This window comes from Scyliorhinus canicula, chromosome 13, assembly GCF_902713615.1.
Source record: "Scyliorhinus canicula chromosome 13, sScyCan1.1, whole genome shotgun sequence".
Taxonomy (NCBI): Eukaryota; Metazoa; Chordata; class Chondrichthyes; order Carcharhiniformes; family Scyliorhinidae; genus Scyliorhinus; species Scyliorhinus canicula.
In genome coordinates this window covers 110,259,051-110,282,209 of record NC_052158.1, presented here as the reverse complement: position 1 = coordinate 110,282,209, position 23,159 = coordinate 110,259,051, and the positions used below count along the sequence as shown (strand labels likewise).

At 46.2% G+C, this 23,159-nt stretch overlaps 1 protein-coding gene across 2 annotated transcripts; it reads right to left on the bottom strand.

The window, feature by feature from the left end:
• Positions 1-450: 450 nt before the first annotated feature.
• On the bottom strand, positions 451-16,545 carry nmur1a (neuromedin U receptor 1a). 2 transcript variants are annotated; one of them, XM_038817118.1, is made up of 4 exons: positions 15,371-16,545; positions 14,097-15,037; positions 4,160-4,216; positions 451-3,424 (listed from the first exon to the last, which is right to left on the bottom strand). In XM_038817118.1, exons 1-4 carry the CDS (start codon positions 15,373-15,375, stop codon positions 3,075-3,077), a joined length of 1,353 nt encoding a protein of 450 aa, XP_038673046.1. In that variant the 5' UTR covers positions 15,376-16,545; the 3' UTR covers positions 451-3,074. The 2 variants fall into 2 exon arrangements, with proteins under 2 accessions (XP_038673046.1, XP_038673047.1); XM_038817119.1 differs by lacking the exon at positions 4,160-4,216.
• Between the last annotated feature and the right edge of the window lie 6,614 nt (positions 16,546-23,159).

The following is a 23,159-nucleotide window of genomic DNA, read 5'->3' as shown; positions in this document are numbered from 1 at the left end:
TGCATGTGTGCAGACCTCTCCTAATTGAAATAACTTGCAGGAGAAAATAAATCACTCAAAATAAAATAAATATTGTACAGTTAGACACTTTAGGCCCTTTGTCAGAGGACTAAAAGCGATAAAACTTTGAAATGCTGTACAGTACATGCCTAAATGCCTACATTAATAATAATAATCTTTATTGTCACAAGTAGGCTTACATTAATACTGCAATGAAGTTACTGTGAAAAGCCCCTAATCGCCATATTCCGGCGCCTGTTTGGGTACACAGAGGGAGAATTCAGAATGACCAAATTACCTAACAGCATGTCTTTCGGGATTTGTGGGAGGAAACCGGTGCACCCGGAGGAAACCCAGGCAGTCATAGGGAGAACGTGCAGACTCCACACAGACAGTGACCCAAGCTGGGAATCGAACCTGGGAACCTGGAGTTGTGAAGCAATAGTGCTACCCACTGTGCTACTGTTAAATGAAATAACCTTCAAAATAAATTAATTCAAAATATAAATAAAATCTGTTATACTATAAGTGCAAATAACTATAGTCTATAAGAAAACTATAGTCACCTTATTTTGAATTGACCAGGCTCCATACACTGGCAGACACTGGGCAGTGCCAGTGGCAGCTAAAGTCCCAGGAATTGAGTGAGAGTTCAGAGAGGGAATGAGAGTTAGGAAAAGAGGAGCAGCTGAAGAAGTCCCCAGTGATAGCAACAGACACTGAGAACATTAAAGGTAGGAACAAATGGGTGGAGTGGGAACAGTGGAAGAGGGCCTTTGCAGGACTGCAGGTGGGGGCAAGGGAGTGAGGGCAGGAGCAATACCTGAAGAAAGATGAGGGGAAAGGTCCAGAGACTTTGTGAGCAAGGAAAAGAGGGTCTTCAGTGCTGAGGGTGAGAGTGGGAGTGAATAAGAAGACAGGGGCAGAAGCAAGGGAGGGAGGGAAATGAATTCCCCAATGGTGACAACAGACAACGGGGACTTTAAAAGTAAGAATAGAGGGTGGGAATAGGAGCCGGAGGGAAGAGGGAATGGAATTGCTGGGAAAACCATCATGTACACATGCGGGCCACTCAACGGGAAGTCTGTGGAAAATTACACTTAAACGAAACTGGCAACGTTATACAAATTGTCACTACTCTATTAACGACATTGAAATGAAACAATGGTAGGTGAGTCAACGTTAAGCGGGGACTTATTGCAATTGATATTTTTCATGTACAGAGAAGTCTAAAGTGAACCAGTTTAACCTAGGCTGGAATTCTCCAGTCATTGGAATTCACTTGTCCCACTGGCATCGCACTCCTACCAATGGGTTTTGCAGCGGCGAGAAGTACATCCCTGGTATTTAAAACCATGGACAAATAATAGTAAAGCCCAATCTAATTTTTAGATGTGGTATAGGTGAATTGAAAATGTGTTTGATATTCATAGAATCCCTACAGTGCAGAAGGAGGCTGTTCTGCCCATCAAGTCTGCACTGACCCTTCGAAAGAGCATTCCACCCATGTCCACCCTGCCTTATCTCCGTACCCCATACCCTAACCTGCACATTTCTGGGCAGTGCAGGGCAATTTAGCTTGGCCAATCCACCTAACCGGCCCATCTTTGGAATGTGGGAGGAAACTGGAGCACCCAAAGGAAACTCCACACAGACAGTCATCTGAGGTTATAATTGAACCTGGGTCGATGGCACTGAGAGGGAGCAGTGCTAACTACTGTGCTCCCATGCCACCCTCATATTCTATAAATATAGGCCGTATACTAGAAATTGTAAATAGAATGCTTCTAATACTTGGGGCTATTGTGTGAGATTAATAATTATGTATTCTTCAAAGACCAGTTGCTTTTATGGTCTATTGGAGAACTGTCAGTAAACTATAATACGTTTGGCCGAGGGAAGAGACACTAGCTCATCGTAACCAAATATATAATATGCGGGCTAAGCTTTGCAATGAAAGATACTTTAATTTAAAATATTCAAGATTGTTTTCAGTTGCAAAATTATGGTTTTCCTCCCTGTAGTAGTCTGTTTGGTGCTTCACCACATCATGTCATGTCGGAAACTATCTGTACTCACTGATAGCACATTGACATTTGGATTCATTTTGAAGTCTCTTTCTCCCTTTTCCCCTCTGCAAGTTAGCAGATTGTATACCAGCCCTCACCATGGCATCTGCTGGCTGCTTTCTGATAATGGCACTCTGAAACAAGTTGCTAGGTTTTTCTAGAATGTTGTAAAATGGACTTGTGGCTCATTATGTGCGTTTTGTGCTGCTGGTGAAGATCAACTTCACTCCCAATACCTCCAAGCAATCAGGAACAGCCGTAGCAACTGTAACTGCCTGTGAGGGAAGCAAGAGGCAGTAGCACTGCAAAAAGCACCAGCAATACAGCAGCCGGAAAGTCATTAATATATTTAAATCAGGGCCTATGGCTTCAATAGGACCTCAAGGTCAATTTCACTGATAAGAGCAGAAATAATGTGCAATGCAACGAGGATATTAATAGTCCTGTTTATCCTTTCTGTACTGTCTGTTGGGCTCAAATTACCTGCTACCTAAGGGGCTGGTTTAGCACAGTGGGCTAAACAGCTGGCTTGTAATGCAGAACAAAGCAGCAGCGCAGGTTCAATTCCCTTACTGGCCTCCCTGAACAGGCACCGGAATGTGGCGACTAGGGGCTTTTCAAAGTAACTTAATTGAAGCCTACTTACGACAATAAACGATTATTATTACTTCCCAGGAGTCGTGAGTCAGGAAGCCGGCAAAGACGTGAGCAAGATGTTCAAGAATGTATGAAAGCTCTGTACACGTGTAAGTTTTTCTCCTTCAGGTAAAGATAATAGAACAATGTAATGGGATTGCCTAGCAACTAAAACTTTTAATATATATTGTACATTACATCAGATTTGTTTATGAGAACTGGACTAACATTACCTTCTTTAAACACATGGTGCACAATGTGAATAAAATCGACCATTTAAAATATGCACAACATGTTACAGTAGCCATAATGCAACATCATGAATTAACTGAAGTTTAACTTGCATCCACATTTCCACATTTTAAAATATTATTCATAGTCTTCAATATCAGACAATGGTATTCCATTACATGGACTGGATTCTAACACTGTGCTGCGCGTTGTCATCCTGGTTACACTTGCAGAGTACCATCTAGGTTTGGAACTCTGGAATTTGCGCCTACACATCACTTCTTTGAACATCTCTCTGAACCGAGTCGACATGAGGTTGTAGAGGATCGGATTGACAGCTGAGCTAAAATAGAAGAATACTCCCGAGACAATATGTACATACTGATACAATCTGTGCAACTCTCCGGTCCAATTGTTTATCAGAATCCACATTAATCGATCTGTGTGAAAAGGTGCCCAGCAGATTCCGAATACAATCACCAGAACAACTGCAAAGAACAAAATATCATCATTATTGCAAAAAGTTTAAACTAGAATAGTTTTGCCACAACTAAAAATTCAAAACAGCCAAAAAACTAAAAATGTTTCTTTGGTCAAACGTAATATGCAACTTTACTAAAACAAGGACTGAACTGGTCAGGAGGTGGCCACTTAAATAAATAAATAACCTTTATTGTCGCAAGTAGGCTGACATTAACACTGCAAGGTTAGCCTCCCCGGACAGGCGCCGGAATGTGGCGACTAGTGGCTTTTCACAGTAACTTCATTGAAGCCTACTCGTGACAATAAGCGATTTTCATTTCATTTCATTTCAATGAAGTTACTGTGAAAAGCCCCTAATCGCCACATTCTGGCGCATATTCAGGTACACAGAGGGAGAATTCAGAATTATCAGCTGGTACGGGAATTGAACCCGTGCTGCTGGCCTTGTTCTGCATCACAAACCAGCTGTCTCGCCCACTGAGCTAAACCAGCAGGATTTAAAGAACTACTCACCGCCTTTCATGTAAGATGCTGCAAAGGTCGGGGAGACCACTTGCTGTGGTTGTTTACAATGGTTGGTGAGGACTCTGATGATTTCAAAGTGTGACTACAAGCTGTTGAAATATTTAGGGGCTCCTGGCAATGTACTTATTTCTAAATGAGGATCTTCCTCATAATTTCACTGGCCAGAGGAAGAGTATTACTTGTAGAAGAAGAAATAGAACTGCAGTTGCACTTACAGGAGGGTAGAATAGAATTATGTGTGCCATTAGAATCCACGCCCTTCCAGTCTGGGGCTGGAATACAAAGGGTGGAAGTTATGTTACTACTTTACAGAATTCTGATTAAACCCATCTGATTATTGCATTCAGTCCTTGGAATTGCAGTTTGATAACGATATATTGGAGGGGATACAAGCACAAAATAATCAAAACAATACTTGGTCGAAAGGATTAAATTATGAGAACAGGTTGCATAGATTAACCTTGTATCCTCTTAAACATGGAAGGCTAAGTGGTGCTCTAATTGTGGTGTTTAGAATGATTAAATAATTTGATAGTCTAGGTGGAAAGTATTTCCTCTGTTGCAGAACAAAGGAGGATTTATATTAGGTAAGGGTATTAAAGGTTATTGAACCCAGATGGGAGATGGAGATGAGATGATCAGTTCTGAAGTATCAGAATGACAGAACAGGCTGGAGACGTTGAGTGACCTATTCCTGTTTCCATGTAGAGTGCATAGGCCCAGGACAACGTTTCTGCACTTTCAGATGGAGCAGTATCTTTCTAGTGAGGCTGTTAGTTGTGTGTTTCAAGCAGCTGGTGAATTTTCAAAATTCGGCTGCTATGGCCATTGGACATTAATTCCCATGATTGGGAATGCTGCGATGGATGGTTCCGCGACCCTCCTGACACCTGCCTGCGTCCCACCCACGAGTCGCGACCCCGACTTTGAAAATGACTGATGAGCAGTATAGGAGCTAATAACTGTATTTTGAAGTTAGTTTCTTCAAGTATGGAATATTTTAGATAGTTAAATGGATTACTTTGTCGACTGTCAAAATGGAAGCACTCAAATTGTTTTAATGCCACATTAACTAATGAAAAAGGGAATTTCATTAACTAATGCTCATAGAAATTAGTCTCAAAGGTCTGATGTCCTTATTCCATCACAACAGCTGTGATCTCATTTTGACACTGGACCTGGAAACCATGAATCCATGGCAGAAATAATGCAATTGTACACCCTGAAAATATGGCTTTAGCACCTGCTTAATGCAAGGACATTTGATAAAAATGGGTGCCCAGGAAAAAAGTTTGAAAAACACTGCTGTACATTGTTGGTAACATATTTCATATGTAAAAAATTTTAAATGGATGAACTTCATGTCGCCTTTTGTGTCATGTTCATTACTGACACAATACGCATCACTTCGACATGAAAGCCTTTACTTAATGGGGCCTTACTTAATGAGGGGTTAATTTGACATATAATAACAGCTCAGAAGGCAGGCAATGTCAAATTCTGACACTGCCAGGAAACCCGTGGGCAGGGGTGTGCTGCCAGCAGGAAAAGAGAATCCAAATAGCTGGATAATTCCGGCCAGGAACTCTTCACCTATTTTGAATAGGTGCTGTCACACAAAAAACTTGTCAGGTGAGCTTAACTGGTAGGTCTGACATCCCTCAAGATAATAGCTCTTTATATGGTCCTGATCCCCATTAATGGGGGTATCGTGGCAGCAACAAAAAATGGGGTGATAAGCAACACTATTCCCTTTGATACCGAAGAGATGGAGATCATATTAGGGCAGGTGCAGGGTCTAAACGTCGATAATGCGGCATAATTTAAAAATTGACAGATGATACAAATAGTAATGAGAGCGGTAGCAGACTTCATAAAGAACATGAACAGACTGGTGAAGTGGACAGACATATGACAAATGAAACTTAATGCCGAGCAGTGTGAATTGATTAAATTTGCAAGAGGAATGAGGAATGGCAATATAAACTAAATAGCCCAAAGAAGAATCTTATAGGCTCGAAAAGTTAACTCTATTTTCTTTCTCCACAGATGCTGCCAGACCTGCTGAGTTGTTTCAGCATTATCTGTTTTTGTGAGCTAAATGGTAACAGTCTTAAAAAACAAGTGGAACTAGAGATTCACATAGATAAATTGTTGGAGGTGGCAAATAAGTTAATGTTGTTAAACTAAATACAAGGTGCGCGATTCTCCGCAAATGCGGAGAGTCGGAAAGGCTGCCGTGAAACCGGCCATGTTTCACGGCAGCCTCCACACCCCCTCCCGGGACCCGATTCACCCCCCCGGTCGGGGCTAGCATCGCGGCCCCGGGAAGAACGGCAGCGCGAGATTAGCAAACGTTCGCTAAGCACGGCTGCCAAAACTCATGGTGGCTGACGCGCACGATGACGTCAGCCGCGCATGCGCAGGTTGGACGGCTCCAACCCGCGCATGTGCGGATGACGTCATCGCGCATATGCGTCAAACCCGCGCATGCGTGGTCCGTCATGCCCCTCAGCCACCCCGCGGACTGATCCTGCGGGGCGGCGGAGGGACAAAGAGTGCGCGGGAATCGGACCCGCTGCCCGCGATCGGTGCCCACCGATCACGGGCCCATGCCACCCTTTGCACGGCCGTGGTGCGGCCGTGCCAATCGGTGGCATGGTTGTGCAGAACGGCACTTTGCAGCCGTTTTCACGAACTGTGATAGCAGGTGTGTTTAAATTCGTGAAAACGGCCGTAAAGGCCTGGGAAATCGGCCCATCGGATAGGGAAGAATCGCTGCTCACCGTAAAAAAACGGCGAGCAGCGATTCGTGTCGTGGGGCGGCCGTGGGGGGGCGGGGGGAGAATAGCGGGAGGTCGGGAAAAATGTCGGGAAGGCCCTCCCGCTATTCTCCGACCCGTGGGGGGCGGAGAATCGCGCCCAAGGTTCTGGAGCTCAGACTGACTCAGGTGACAACACTTCCTGCACATATTGTTATCCAGGACACTGGAATCTTCTCGGAGCTCCCATTTGGAACACGATGTGCACTTCCAGAGCCAGGTTTTTTGTTTCCCAATGAAGATGTGAATAAGACGATCTTAACCTGTAGCGCATTTGACTGAATGATCTGACGTCCCTCAGGGTGACAACTTTTAAAGTGCTCCTGAACACCATTAAAGAGGATGTTGTGTGAGTGATAGATAATGGGAAGACAAATATTGAACTTTTTGCTGGAGAATTAATTTTCCTCTATCTTCCTGATGCTACATCATTTTGATGGTTTAGGAAGACCTTGGGTGCAAAATGTACACTCACCTCTTCTGAGTTCAGGCTTTCCATTGTGAGGATCACAGGAAAATTGCATTTTCTCCTGCAAACAATTTTCATGTGCTGTGTGCATTTGGAAAACCCTAGAAAAATACACCTCCTTGGGCAGTTTGTGTCCACTAGGGGAAGCATGCTGAGGAGTCGTGAACATCCTGAAAGCTCGGTGTAAATTACTTGGACATGTTCAAAGGTCATTATTAGATACTGTATTGTAATGCATTTGTGTTTTTAATGCGGTCACTCGTCATAGGAATAGGTCCTGCAAAAGTTGGCCCTTACTTTGAGCACAATTGTTTGAATGTTGTGATGCACTACAGTACTTTTTCCATCGAAGAAAGAGCCATTTGCATTAAAAATTTAAAAGAAAAGTCCTGCCAGTCTCGGCTATCATGTTTTGTGATCTAAATCAACTGGCAGTTCTAGCTGTTAAAAAAGCCTCCTTTTGAAAGTTGGTTCAAAAAAAAATACCTCTGAACCTGCTGGCCTCTAATGATTGACCAGAATTATGCTTTGAAATTGAAATGGGATACTGTTCTCTTTCATAAGTTTCAGGCGATGTAACTGTAGCTTTTAGAGTGCTGGAATCATTATGAATACTTGGCTGCATTTCAAACACTGTACAGGGCCACATGCATGCTGTTGATTTAATCCTACACCATTGGGAATCTTGCTAGCTTGATAAAGACATGTGGTTTCTCCACCTGTTTCTGTCTGGTCAGTGAGAAGCCAATTATTATACAGTATCCTATTATACAGTGCCGCTGTCAGTTCCCAATGCTGTGACAGATGATGACATGTGAAATTATACTCATCTCATCTATTCGTTCCTCGAAGCATACACTGGTGCAGGAATTTAGGGCCAACAGCTGCATCATCCTCAACCTATTGTGCATCCGCAGGCCAAAATGTAGGCGATCAGTATTATTAAGCAAGTAAGCGAACCTGTGCTGGCCACCCCGGACTTTCCCAGCCATTTAAAATGGCAACGGATGCCAGTGACTTGGGGGTAGGGGCAGTGCTACTGCAAGCGGCGATGCAGGAATAGAGAGACTAGTGGGATATTTTTCAAAAATGTTAAGTCCATGCCAAAGAATGTATTTCTCCAATGAAAAGGAAGCTTTAGCCTTGCTACTAGTCCTTCAACACTTTGAAGTATTTGTCTGGCATGACAATAGACAAAGCTTAATTAATACAGACCATTGTGTTTATAGAAACGTTGAAAATCCGGACAGCAAGATTATTCCGTTGTAGTTTAATATTGCAACATTTTAATGTTAAACTTTTACACATCCCCGGAAAGGATAATGTGATAGCGAATGCTTTGTCATGGGTTTAAGGGCTGACTAGTTACCAATGTAGAGATTGGAAAGGGAACTTATATAATGAGGATGGATGAATGAATATGTGTTTGTGATTTTTGTCCTGCATACGTCATAATGAAAAGTCCGTGCCCTGAAGTTTCATTTTAGGGCAAGGGTATGTAAGGGCCCTTCCTGTTGATTCCCTTATTTCTCATTTCTGTTATTTTGCCATTACCATTTCAGATCCATGGATGTTTAATGGAGATATAGCTTTAAGTCGCACAGAGGAAGTGAGGAACTCACACATTACAAAGTAATACACTGTGCTAGCTTCGAACAGCAGAACCCAGACTTTTTGGCACCTGAGGGATCGGAGGGACTCAGTTCGTTTGGTTTGCTGGTAGCCAATGAATTGGCCAAAAGGCCATATTCTGTCCGGTAACAGGCAGTGATTGGGTCCAACTCAAGTGGGATGATTTTTAGAGAACCAAGGAAAGGACAGTCGAGTCCTGGACACTCAGAGAATAAGCTGTGTGGCTGTCTCTTTCTTTCTCCAGAAAAGCTGCATAGTTGCTGTATTCCTGAACCTACAATGAACCTGGATGAATCTACAGTGAAAACCATTACAGACGGAAAGCTGAAACCTCGAGCTGAAAGCTTAAACAAAAGGAAGGTGTGCTAGAAGGCAACCATCTGAAACAAAGACTTATCTTTTTCACTTTCATCATTATTTTTACATCCCCTTTTCCCGTGTGCGTTTGTTTGTTTGTCTTCTGTATGTGTGCAGTGGGTGGGGACGAATTAAAGAGGGTGGTTTAGGAATTAGTGAATCATTTGTATGTACTGCATAGTTAATTATAATTATTGTTATTAATGAAATTAATTGTGAGGGCAGCACGGTGGCGCAGAGGGTTAGCTCTGCTGCCTCACGGCGCTGAGGTCCCAGGTTCGATCCCGGCTCTGGGTCACTGTCCGTGTGGAGTTTGCACATTCTCCCCGTGTTTGCGTGGGTTTCGCCCCCACAACCCAAAGATGCGCAGGTTAGGTGGATTGGCCACGCTAAATTGCCCCCTAATTGGAAAAAATTAATTTGGTACTCTAAATTTATAAAAAATAAATAAATAAATAAATAAAATAAAATTAATTGTGTTTAAATTTACAAACCTGGTGACTGAAGTTATTGGACAGTCAAGGATCAAAAACATTGGATCTTTTTCTGAGAATTATTTGCTCATTTCAATTATATTGCGACTCAGGGTCAAGTGGGGCTGGAATTGACTGTGCACTAGCCCAGGGGATCATAACATGGACAATAAATGCTTGCCTTTTCAGCAACACCTGCATTCCATGGAAGAATGAAGAAAGATAGGAGAAACACAGTCCTTCCAAATCTTCCGCCAAAATCCAACACCACACCCTTTCAATTTCATATAGTTGGAAAAACTCTTCCAGTAACACACAGCACAACACAGCACTTCCAGCAACTGCACCAGCAAAAAAAAAATCAAAGCCCCTTATTGAAATTTGCTTGATCATTCCTTCAAATAGTTATTGAGGCAGGGGGTTTGGTCTTTTCGGGCAACTGAACTGAATATTCAACTGGCACAACTTAAAAAAGGGTATTAACTGGATCTGCACACTCCAAAAAAGAAGATTCACAACAGCCTGAGGAACTGTTTGGTGTCATGATCTTCTTCTGGTACATCGTGTATAGCATTTCGACTTGGATAGGAGGTATAAATGGAAGGACTTAATCAATATCCACTTCATTGTGGAGATTAAATTAAGCCCAGTTGACTTCAAATTACTTTTCTCGAAACCTGAAAAGTTGGTGTCACAAATAAATTAAAAGCTTCTCATGAACTTGAATTTGTTTGTTAGTTGTCAGTTCACCAGTCAATTTATTTCACAAAACTGAGATTGGCTATTTGTACTCTTACTGTTTGTTTTTCTCTTTCACTCTTAGTCATTTTTTTTCTTTCTTTCATTATATTTTTTCACTTTCAATTTCTCTTTTCTACTTTTCTTGCTCTTCTATTTCTATGTGCAAGACAGGCCCCTTTAAGTGATGACGCATTCCCGGGAATCCTGTATGAATACTAATGCACAATAAATAACAATCCACTCTGGAGAACATCTAAAATCCTAGCAATTCTGATGATAGTAATTGCTAGATTGCAAGTTTTATTATCAGTTGTTCAGAAGAAATTTTTTTTATCAATGTGTCATTATTCATCAGTTTCTAATAAGGGAAATGATGTGCCAGAAAGTCTGATAGCAGAAAGCAAGCTGATGACCTTGGAATTCAAATGCAGCCCTGCTCAGATAAAATTCAGATCTGTCCTCAGTCAATGAAAATCAAATTTCATTCCTCCAAGTTCTCCCGCAACTCATTGAGTAACAACCCATGCCTGTTTCGTCTTCTCAACCAGAAGCAACTCAGGACCACCTCCCACCCAAAGCCAAACTTCTGCCCTCTGCAATGTTCTCTCCCCACTCATGGGTAACAACGTGCTTTCCCCTTCATTGGGAGTGGAAATGGGTGTGATTCAATAAAACAATGTCTGGTTTTGGATGTGTTTAGTGGGGTGTTTATCAATGCCTGCAGTGCTGAGAAAGACCCTACTATTCAACAGCACTTTGCCTTTTTTTTTGGCCTTGGTGAAGAATGTCCCGTCGAGGCTGCACTATAGCTCAACTCATCAGTGCAGGAAAGTGCCACTTCTGGTTACCGATGTTTCATTGGTGTCTATACAGCATACTGCTCAACTGGACGATTCATGTGATAGTTTCAAACTGATCTCACATTATCCTGAGCAACACTACTTGTGGATTGGGCACTATTTTTAAAGACAGTCTCGATCTTTCGACCGCCCTCAGAAACCCTAGGGCGGCTTTTGGACTCTCCAACTTGACCCAACTTACTTCTTACATGGGGCGGGATTCTCCGAGCCCCGCCGGGTCGGAGAATCACCGGGGGCCAGCGTCAATCCCACCCCCGCCGTGTCCCGAAATCTCCAGCACTGGAGATTCGGCGGGGGCAGGAATCGCGCCACGCCAGTCGGCGCCCCTCCCCCCCCCCCCCCCGGCGATTCTCCGCACTACGATGGGCCAAAGTCCCACCGCTGTCATGCTGGTCCTGCCAGTGTGGATCAAACCACCTACCTTACCGGCGGGACCAGGTGGCGCGAATAGGCTCCGGGATCCTGGGGGCGAGCGGGGTGATCTGGCCCCAGGGGGTGCCCCCACGCTGGCCTGGCCCGCGATCGGGGCCCACCAATCGGCGGGCGGGCCTGTGCCATGAGGGCACTCTTTTCCTTCTGCCTTCGCCATGATCTTCACGATGGCAGAGGCGGAAGTGACCCCCCTCCCCTGCGCATGCGCAGGGATGATGTCAGCAGCCGCTGATGCTCCAGCGCATTCACGGACTTACAGCGGCCAGCGAAGTCCTTTTGGCCCCGGCTGGCCTGGCACCAAAGGCCGTTCCCGCCAGCTGGTGGAGCGCCAACCACTCCGGCGCGGGCCTAGCCCCTCAATGTTAGGGTTTGGCCCCTAAAGGTGCGAAGACTTCCGCACTTTTGGGGCGGCCCGACGCCGAAGTGGTTCACCCCACTCCATCAAGCCGGGACCCCTGCCCCGCCGGGTAGGGGAGAATCCCGGCCATGGTCTTTGAGACCCCCCTCACCCCACCTCTTATGGGTAAGGCCCCGCATGGGCCCACCCCTGGCACATGCAAACTGACACTTGGGCACCTTGGCACTGCCAGCCTGGCACCATAGCAGTGCCCCAACCTGCCTGGCAGTGCCACCTGGCACATTGGTTGGCATTGCCAGGGTGCCTGATCGGCAGTGCCAAGGTGTCAGCTTGGCAGTGTCTTGGTGCTCAGGTGCCAGCAGGAGTGCCAGTGTACCACCCTGCCTATCCGTACCATGCGGGAGTCTCCAATGGCCTGGGAGAGTTCCATAGGCACCGTTATGCCTGGTCCATTTTTGTGTGGACCAGTACTAAACAACGCCCTGGCAACGTCTCCTTGGTGCGGCCTGTGAATCCCGGGCTCCAGGGGAATCTGGCAAACACATACTGCACTTGTGCAGAATTATTTTGTTGCAATGTGGGATCAGTTTGACACTATCATATGAATCGGCCAGTTGAGAAGCGTGCTGTACAGACATCAATGAAACATAACTGTAACCTTTCCCCCATGTTCCATCTACCCAGAACCGTCTTAAATGGACCAAAACGTTATTTCGCCCTTTGTTCACGAGAATCCTTCCCTTGTTATGTTTGACATATCCATTTAGTTTGAAAAATAGAATTTAATATTGTAAAAATATCGGTCAGCATAGTTCCACCCGTAACAAAGCATGGTGGTGAGTAATGACTGATTTAGATCTGCTAATCTGAATGTCGCCCAGCACGATCCGGATCGTGACATTTTACGAGGTTCGGTTGAATCTCGAGTGTCTCGAATCTCGTGAGACGCCTATCGCAAGATTCAATAGCCTTGCCGGACGCCACGTGGGACGCGCTGGGGCTGTTAAATCATGCCCAATATTGCTCTCATCCAGTGCTACCCAGTTCGTCCCCATTTATTGTTGTACCCTTTCCTCTATCTTTCCTATTTTTCTCCTCTTCCGCATCAGTTTCCATCATTCACAATCCCTGTCCACCCTCATCCTGTCCTCCTCTGTGAAAGAAAGGGCCAAGGCAGTGTGTTATCCACCCTAACATTGCTTTCTGTTACCCACTTCCTCCACACACACACACACCTCCACCCTCTCGTCCCTCTCCACTTTTACATTAGGTGCAGTGTCATTCCAGCCTGGCATGATACTGCAATTTCCAAATCGTCATTGTGGTTCTAGGGTTCCTGTAAACGGAATAAATTCTCACTTGGGGTTCTCCAACATTAAAATAGCCACCATGAGAATGGGGCTGAACCTACAAATCAAAATGCACTTGTGCAGAATTATTTTGTTACTCAGGATAATGTGAGATCAGTTTGAAACGATCATATGTATCGTCCAGTTGAGCAGCGTGCTGTACAGACACCAATGAAACATCAGTAATCAGAAATGGCACCTTTCCCCCTTGTTCCATCTACCCAGCACCATCTTAAGTGGACCCAGACTGCATTTCACCCTTTGTTCATAAGAATCCTTTCCTTGTTATTTGTGATATGTATATAGTTTTAAAAATATAATTTAATATTGTAAATATAGACCAGCATAGTTCCACCTGTAACAAACTTGTGGACAGTGGAGAAACAGCATTTCATTTTTGCACTGAAAAATGCTTCAAAAACTCCCAATGGTGGTGATTAATTTTGGCAGTCAACGTTCTCATTAATTAATTAGCAATGCTCCCCAACAAAATGCTGGTTTATTTATCTAGTTTTTCTTCATAGAAGCTACAACACAATGCTGGAACTGCGCTGACTGACAGTCACATACAGAAACCGAGTACAAGAAATCCCTGCAAATCTTGGAGGGCGATCAGCCAGGAGTTATTTGAATACAAGTACATTTTGCTTCGAACTTACACAGCATTTTGGTGACTTGGCGACGCCTGGTCTTTTCTTGCACCATGCGAGCTGTCTGGTAATTGCAATGTCCCACACCCGGCTTGAACTCGGAAAAAGCCTTCTCTCGCTTCAATTGCAGCCCGATCAATAAGTACAAGATACTTATGGTGATCATCGGGGCGAAGAAGAAAAGCACAGTGGTGACCTGAATAATGAGGTTGTACATCCAGGCTGGCTTCAGCAGCACGCAGATCGCCGACTCCTCAATATGCTCCCCGAATGGTGTACTCAGGTAATAGATACCGTGCAGACTGGTGTTGGGGATGGCCGAACAGAGGGAAATCAACCACACCGTCAGGATGACACGTTTGGCATGAGTTCTGGTAACTACATACTTCGCTTTGAGCGGGTGCACGACGGCGATGTACCTCTCCACGCTGAGGGCCGTCACGTTCAATATCGAGGCAAAGCAAACGGTCTCAAAGAGGAACGTTTTGAAATGGCAGCCTGCCTGGCCGAGGAGGAACGGGTAGTTGCGCCACATTTCGTAAAGTTCCAAGGGCATGCCCAAAATCAGGACCAGCAGATCTGAGATTGCCAAACTGAACAAGTAATAGTTGGTGGGAGTCCGCATCACCGTGTGCTTGGCGATAACGGTGCAGGTCAGAGCGTTCCCCAGCGCGCCCACCAAGAAGATGCAGAGGTACATCATGCAGACCGGCGTGAAAAAGGTGGACCTCCTGGGACCCAGGTACTTGAAGAGCAGCTCCTCTTTGGACATGAAGAAGTCCTCGGGGATGCTGCCATTCCAGGTCAGGTTGTGCTGTTGGGAGGTGGCGTTGCAGAAGTACTGGTAGACGGTTTGGAGAAACGCGCTCCGGTTCTTCAAGTAATCCATCTGAGAGCAGTTTTTGGGGAATTGTTCTTGGCTGGGCGAAAGCTGCATTGTCGTTTTAGCCCTGCAAGTGTGAATGGAGATGGGGGGGGGGGGGGGGTGAATATTAGAAGGCATGATAAAATTGAGTCTTCATGGCTTTTAAACTTTTGTCACTTATTTCAAACGTATACAGCTTGGTATTAGAAATTTGACATCGGCATTACGGCGTAGCTTAGTAGGGTAAAACCGCTTACTTTTAAATAGGCTGTGAAGATCACGATTGACAGGGAAGCATTACACAGGCTGGAGATTCCGTTTTGCTGGTCGAAGCAGCAAAGTTATCTTTCGCCGTTTACAAATGCAATAAGTCTGCGATGGAGTTTATTACAGGGAGACCCGAATAATCAGTACTTACTGCATTCGATCAAACAGCAACGGTTATTGTTCTTTAGAATTGAGTTGGGATGTCAGTCAGACTGGTTACTCTCGGTCCCTGTGAGCTGGTCTTCGGCCAGACAGTAACACACCAGCCATCCCTCACTGAGTGTGTATCTTCCATCCAGAGGCAGGCGGCAACAGTGAGAAGCTATAATTAGCCGCTGCCACAGCTTCCCCGCTATCTTCAGGCGCCTGTCATCCTAAATACTTCGGAGTTTGCATCGCTTCTGACGTCTACAAGGAATAATTAAGCATTTCCGATCTTTGGGATTGTATCATTGCCGTGTGGATCGATCTGCACTGATCATGAATGGACGCTTCGTGCACGATGCAGCCCGATGAGAAGGGAAGGGTCTCCATTCTCAAACAAAGACTAATGATCTCTCAGAGGGTCGGGGCACAATCAAAAAAAGCTGCACTATTAATCCCAAGGAAAAACATATTTCATGTGTTCATTGGCCATCTCTTGCTGCGTGTCTTGTCAGATCTGCTGGGCAGGGCACTGGAAAATATGCACTATTTGTATCAGCAGTTTAAAGATTAAAGTGTGGCAATGTTTCATGAAGTTGGTATTTCACATTTCTGCGTTGAATATTTCAGTTGTAATCATTTTCTTCCCTGTAGCTGAATTTTCGAATCTCACTTTGTGCATTAGGGGGAAGGGTTTGCATGCAGCTCACTAACTCCCCCAGCCACCCACAGCACAGGAATCAGCCCGCCTTGCTGAGAAATGGCAACATTGGAAATGAACCTGATGACTTCGCTCTGGTGAACACCCATCCAAACTTTGTTCACAAAGCAGATTGTTTTGTGCGTGAAATAAGCGGATCGAAACTGCGATTTAACCATCACGGCTTGGAATCGGCGTTTTAAATGTTTCCTTGCTGATGTCAGTTAGGTGCATACGTTGCCGACAATCCATTGTACGGTTGTCAAAGCTCAATCTGTCGCCCGTGTCATAAAAATGAAACCCTATGGGAGGGATAAATTAAAATAAATCCTCCAGCTCCCTCTGTGGAGTCCTCTCATTGGTCATTTCACTAGAGCGGGTACAATGGGTGGCAGCAGAAGCTTCTCCTACGCCCATTTTGGGCCCTGTTGAGTGTCAGCAATATTAACAATGCCAACGTCCAAGTGCCCCCATGGCGTAGAAAAACCTTCACTTACCCACAGATACGGCTAAAGAGCCAGTGTAGAATGGTATTATTTCTTAAATGAACGATGCCCAGTGGAAATGAGTATATGTGCCTGTCGAGAGGTAACTGCTTCGGATTCGTAGTCTTGAGATTTACAATAATGCTCTCTTAGTTTCACCGATTACCCAAAATAAGATCATCACTACCTAGATGCAGATACTATCATGTGCAGCATTAAGAGCCACCTATACTCTCCTGTTGGCGGGGCGCCACCCCTCCCCCCACGCCGTCTCCAAAACTGTAGATCAATATGATCAGAGGCTTCCAGTCGGACGGTGGCGCCTCCACCGCCCACAATTAGGTAGAGGGTAACTCAGATCAAGAGGCGGAACGTCGCGACAATAGGTTCGAACGTTGCGACAGCCATTTGGAACGTTGCGACAATGGGTTCGAATGAATGGTGGGGAGGCATCTAAATCCCTTTCTGGAGCACGTAGAAGACTGTGGCAAAATTGCGGACTCGGTATCTGGGCTAACTTGACTGACCGTGTGTAAGTCAGGATGGGTAGTGGGGGACCATCAGGGGGCGCATTCACTGAAAGCTGTCCGTGTGAACTGACAGACTGGCAGCTGACAGGAATCGCGCATCATTGGTCGAGGCTTAAATAAAGCAGCTTGGAATGAGAGAGCACAGCAGGGGACGAGAAAGAGGAGGATTGATTGGGGACGAAGACCTCATAATGTCAACATCGTTGCTCAGAGCGAAACCCGTTTCATTGAAAGTCAGTGAAGGAGGTTGATGCAGCATGCACCTTCTACAGAGGAACATGGAGAAACTGCCTAGCTTTGCTGTAAAATCTAACATCATATCTAAGCTTGAAAATATCCCGAAGCAAATCATTCTGATGATTTCCTTAATAGAACCCATAGAATCTCTACAGTACAGAAGGAGGCTATTCGGCCCATTGAGTCTGCACCGACTTTCTGAAAGAGCACTTTACCTAGGCTCACTTCCCCACCCAACGCTGTAATCCCACCTAACCTGCACATCTTTGAACATGAAGGGGCAATTTAACATGGCCAATCCACCTAAACTGCACACCTTTGGACTGTGGGAGGAAAGCAGAGCCCCCACAGGAAACCAACACAGGGAGAATGTGCAAACTCCACACCGGCAGTCACCCAAGGTTGGAATTGAACCCGGGTCCCTGGTGCTGTGAGGCAGCAGTGATAAGCATTGCGACACATTGTTAATATTCGTGCACCAACCATTACAAACTCAGATGGATCAAAAATGAATTCCATTGAGACCTAGAGCATGTCATCTCCCAGGCCCTTAGATTTTCACAGTAACATCATTGCAATGTTAATGTAAGCCTACTTGTGACACTAAGATTATTATTAGAAAAGAAAAACAGCCACCGTGAAAGACTTTTGAGCTTGTTTTGGTCAGTTGCCCCTGATTGTGGATAGGAGCGATTGGAAGACATGACATAAGGAAGTGCAATAGTAGTGGACCACTGCTGCTCAGGATGTGTACAGCTCGTCAGCTGACACACCAGTTGACTCATCCGACAAACAGAAATATGGATTCACCCTCACTTAAAATATTGTCATCTAATTGACTGTATACATGCCCAGCGGAGGGATATTAAAGGATTTTCAGATAAGATGAGTCAGAGGGAGGTTAGAATGTTGGATGAATCACAGACATACGGGGTAAAGGTTGATTTTCAGAAAGCTCCATTTCAATCACCAGAAGGTGGCCAACAAGGTATAATGTCACCAATCTTAAAGCAACGAGAGTGGAAGATTTTTGTTGAAAAGAAAACTTGAATCTTTACCTGTTTTTATTAGAAACTACTGGCCAAAGTTGCCTGTCTCCAAATGATTATTTAAATGATGTGCCAGTTTAACAAAAAATCTTTTTATTGGCATTTTTCAAAGTTATATACATTTCCCATTCGTTTGCATTTATTATACAATGTAAAAGAGGCTTTGTCCTACTTTTCTTTATTTACATACTGTTGCCGCCTAGTTCGGCGGGTCCTTCCCCCCTCCCCCAACCACCCCTCCAGCCACTCTTTCACTAACCCCTTCCCCTCCCCCCCACCCACCCCACTGATGTCCTCCCTGGTCAATTTGGGGGTGTGCCCACCTTTCTCCTTGTCCCCCCCCGCGCTTTTCATTCCTCTCTCCGTCGGCTTCCGCTCTTTTTCTTTTTGTGGATGGGGGGGGGGGTTGCCCTCCTCCTCTAGTGCTGTCTCAGTTGTCCCTCTGAGGCTCTCTACCTCCTTCACACCCCCACCTGTCATAATATACACATCAGTATATAATGGTGCAGACACACACTGACTGACATACTGCAAGACCAATCAACACACACAACACAGCAGCCAATCACCAGTTAGAGCACGCTCACTATAAAGCCAGAGGGCACTAGTTTTCCCATTCATTCGGGATGCAGCCTCTGAGAAGGACAGAGCTCACAGCTTGTAGCACAGATCTTCACCATGTGCTGACAGTCTAGACTGGTCAGGATAGGCATAGGTCTTCAGTTTAATCTAACATAGTGTCGACCCACAGTGAAAGTATGTTCAACAGTTCCTAGATTAATAAAATAGTGTGGTACTATTTCAAGTGTTGGTAGCCTGTATATGTTACTGCTAAGGTAAACGCAGTCTCCTTACTTCGAAGCCAGCAGTATCAGAACCGGTACTGATACCCCCTATCCCTGGGCTGTGCGTCCCTGACGTTCCTCCTTGTCCATCTTTCTTTTGTTGCACGTTATGCTTTCCCTTAATTTGCTCTGTTTTAATTACCTTTGCTCAAGAGTCGCCAGGTATCTTTCTGATACCACCACAGGGTTCAAAGCCAAGTACTGATCAATGACTCAATACACCAGTTAGTAAGCTTGAAAGCAATACACATTTATTTGTACACACAGTCCATTATTACTCATGCATAAACTTTATTCGCTAAACTACAACTACTACTAAAGCCTATACTTAGCTTCGAATGGCCCACTCAGTCAGAGGAACAATGGCTGTTGTCCGGTTCTGATACTGCTGGTTTCGAAGTAATACGGAGTAGTAGCTAGGAGCGTCTATCTCGTAGCGTGCGTTGACCTTAGACTTACTTGGCTGGTGCTTGCCGGCCTCTCGTCGCTGAGAGCCAAATGACAAGGTGAGAGTTCTTCCAAGAGCTTCCAAGAGCTACCAAGAGCTTTCAAGAGAGTGCACTGAACTTGGGGACTCTGTTTTATACCCCAAGGGGTTTCGTGCCCTTCTGGGCGGGCTCCGGACTTGGTCTCAATTAATTGGACCATGTCCCAATCGTTCATATTGATTTTCTCCAATACCGGAGTTGTTCCCTGATCGTTGGGCGGGCCCTACGTGGCCGTTGGCCTGACTTTGTTTTAGCTCCCACTGGTGCCAGGGAGTCTGTCCTTGTCTCGATTGTTTCAATGTTTCTTTTTATCCCTGGAGATAGCTCATTAATATGTTAATGACTATTGGTTTCAGTTCTGTCTGGGTTCTGCAAATCTTAATACACAGGAAACCTTGCACCTGCTTGTTTTCTCTAGTGTTGTCCGTTTTTCCCTGCACTCCTTGCGAGTGTCCATTTTGGCCGCACTTTTCCCTTTTTAAATCCTTCCCGTATCCCTTTCTAGTGCTGTTGCTGACCTCAAACAGGTTTTGGAACAGGCCGACAAAGTGCCCCCATGCAGTAAAGATGCCTTCCTCCGACCCTCGGATGGCATATTTGATCTTCTCCAGATGGAGAAATTTGAGAGGTCAGTTAGCCAGTCTGCAGCTGTGGGTGGTGATGCTGATCGCCAGCCGAGCAGGATTCTCGAGCGAAAGCTCGGGTGTCGGCCCTCTTCCCCATTTGTAGTTCTGGCCGCTCTGATACTCCGAAGATTGCCACATTTGGCCATGGCTTCACCCTCACCCCCACAACCTTGGACATTGCTTCTGAGAAGTCTGTCCAGAACCTAGCAAGTTTGAGACAAGCCCAGAACATGTGGGTGTCGTTGGCCAGGCACCTCTGGCATTGTTCACATTTGTCCCCCCACTCTGGGAAGAACCTGCTCATTCGGGTCCTGGTCAGGTGCGCTCTGAAATGAAATGAAATACTTTGAGCTGCATTAGGCTGAGCCTTGCGCAGGAGGAGGTGGAGTTAGTCCTGCTCAGTGCTTCGCCCCAGAGTCCCCACCCCACTTCTGTCCCCAGTCCGTTCTGTCATTTCCGTCCAGTGGTGTTCTGACTCTGTCCAGTAGCTGTCCGTATATTTTCCCACAGAGTCCCCCCTCTGTCCCTCCCCCATTTGGGTTCACTGGGAATGCTTCACTTTTGCCCAGGTTGAGTTTCTAATGAGAAGAACGAGAATTCCTTTTCTCCCAGGTGCAGGAACCTCCACGGGTCCACCACCCCCTTCTGCTCCATAAATGTTCCCAGTTTAGCCATGCCTGTTTTTTTCCACATTCTGGGGTTTGATCGGTCGGTCAGTGGGTCCTGTATGCAGTTAAAGTGGCCCCCATAATCGGTTGGTGTGTTCCCCCCACTCTCTGTCCCACCCAATGTTGTCCACTCTTTCTGTCTTGCCCCCCCCCCCCCCCCCCCGGCTTGGCCAGATGCTCCCTCCCCCTGAGAGATGTGCCGCGGTCCCCCTTACTGTGTGTCTTCCTGTGCTAGCCCTTCCTGCTAGTACTGTGGCTCCCCTCCCTGGGTTGGTCTAGTCCTGTCTCTAATCTGTCCGCCTGTCTCCGTTTCCTTCCTCACCCCCTTACCTGCTTCCCTTATCCTCTCTCTCCCATCTCTCTATCTTCCAACTTTATCCGCATTCGAGGCAGCACAGTAGCATAGGGCTTATCACTATGGCTTCACAGCACCAGTGTCCCAGGTTCGATTTCCATTTGGGCCACAGTCTGTGCAGAGTCGGCACGCTCTCCCCGTGCCTGCGTGGGTTTCCTCCGGGTGCTCCGGTTTCCACCAAAGATGTGCATGTTAGGTGGATTGGCCATGCTAAATTGCCCTGAGGTTAGATGGGGTTGCTGGGTTACGGGGATAGGGTGGAGGTGTGGTCTTAAGTAGGGTGCTCTTTCCAAGTGCCGGTGCAGACTTGATGGGCTGAATGGCCTCCTTCTGCACTGTAAATTCTATGAGTCCTGCGCAAACACAGAGTCCATACAATGGGTCCTGGTCGCATCTCGTCCTCCGCTTTCAGTCCTTTCTTGCCGGTTGTCCTCACCTTTAGCGTGTTTGCTCTTTCTCCAGGTTATTCGCTTGCAAAAACTCTTCAGCTTCTGCCAGGGTGCTGAAGTAGTGCTCCTTCCCTTTGTATGGTGCAAAACGTATGGCCGGGAACAAAATGTCGAACCGCACCCTGCTCTTATAGAGTGCCGACTTTGCCTTGTTAAATTCGGCTATCTTTTTAGCGAGGTTTGCCCCAATGTCCTGGTACACCCTAATTCTGTGTCCTTCCCATGAGCACGACTTTGTCTGTCGGCCCACCTCAGCATTTTTTCCCAATCCTGGTACCGGTGCAGCTTCGCGATTATTGCTCTTGGCTGCTCCCCAATCTTGGGTTTTGGTCGGAGCGACCTGTGTGCCTTGTCGAGTTCAGGAGGGCTGGGGCAGCTGTCCCTCTCGACTAGGTTGCCCAGCATTTGGCAATGTAGTCTGTTGGGTGCCTTCCCTCCATCTCCTCTGGCAGTCTCACAAAACTTACATTCTGCCGCCAGGACCAGTTTTCCTGGTCCTCAACCTTCCCCTTCAAGTTCCCTTGGGCCACCACCAACCTCTTCATTTCATTCCCCAGAGCCACTATCCTGTCGCTCTGATCGGTTGACACGTTTTCCACATCCAGGATCGTCTTTTTGTGGACTTCCATCTTTCACCCCAGGCTGTCTATCGTGCTCTGGAGGCTGACCATTGCTTCTGTCACTACCTCTTTCACCACCACCTGGAACTCCATTTTAACCGCCTCCCTCATGGTGGTCAGCTCCTTTTTTTAGAAATGTCTTCCATCCAGCCCCGGTGTGGTGGAGGGGAGGGGCGTCACTGCCTGTTCTTGTTCTGCTGTTTGGGTCGCCGGTCGCCCCTCTTTTGGTTCGCCGGGGCCTCTGCCTCGCCTCGTGGGTCCTCTGGTTCATCCGCTCGTTGTTCCGGCCCCTTCCCGCCACTTCTGCCTTTTCGCCGGCCCTTTGAGCTACCGTTTGCCGGCATCTTCCCTTCTACTACTTGGCTGTTAATATCTTCTGGGTTCAGAGGAGTATTGGGTGGCTTTTTCAGCCCAAAAGTCACTATTTTGGGTCCGATTGGGAGGAGAGCCACATGATGTGCGCCCGCTCAGCATATCGTGGCCACCGGAAGACTCTGCCAGTTTTATAATGGCATGACGACAGAACCATGAAAACAACCTGGGGCGGAATTCTCCATAGCCTGACGCCGAAATCGAGAACGACGATCAGGTGGAGAATGGCTCCCGACGGCAGAATCGGGGCAGGCGCCGGCTTGACGGAGATGCTTGTGGAGATGAAACCCTGTCTTCACATTCAGGATACCCTACATCAGTGTTCTTCAAAGTCGGGGGTTCAACCCGCAGGTGGGTCGTGGGCGGGTATCG

Excerpts from the sequence above, each read along its gene's own strand:
- nmur1a (XM_038817118.1), bottom strand. Across the intron at positions 4,217-14,096 it reads CCAAGTCACCAAAATGCTGT|CCCCAGACTGGAAGGGCGTG; the intron begins GTAAGTTCGAAG and ends TTTGTATTCCAG. Across the intron at positions 3,425-4,159 it reads TAATTCTATTCTACCCTCCT|TTGTTCTGGTGATTGTATTC; the intron begins GTAAGTGCAACT and ends TGTTCTTTGCAG.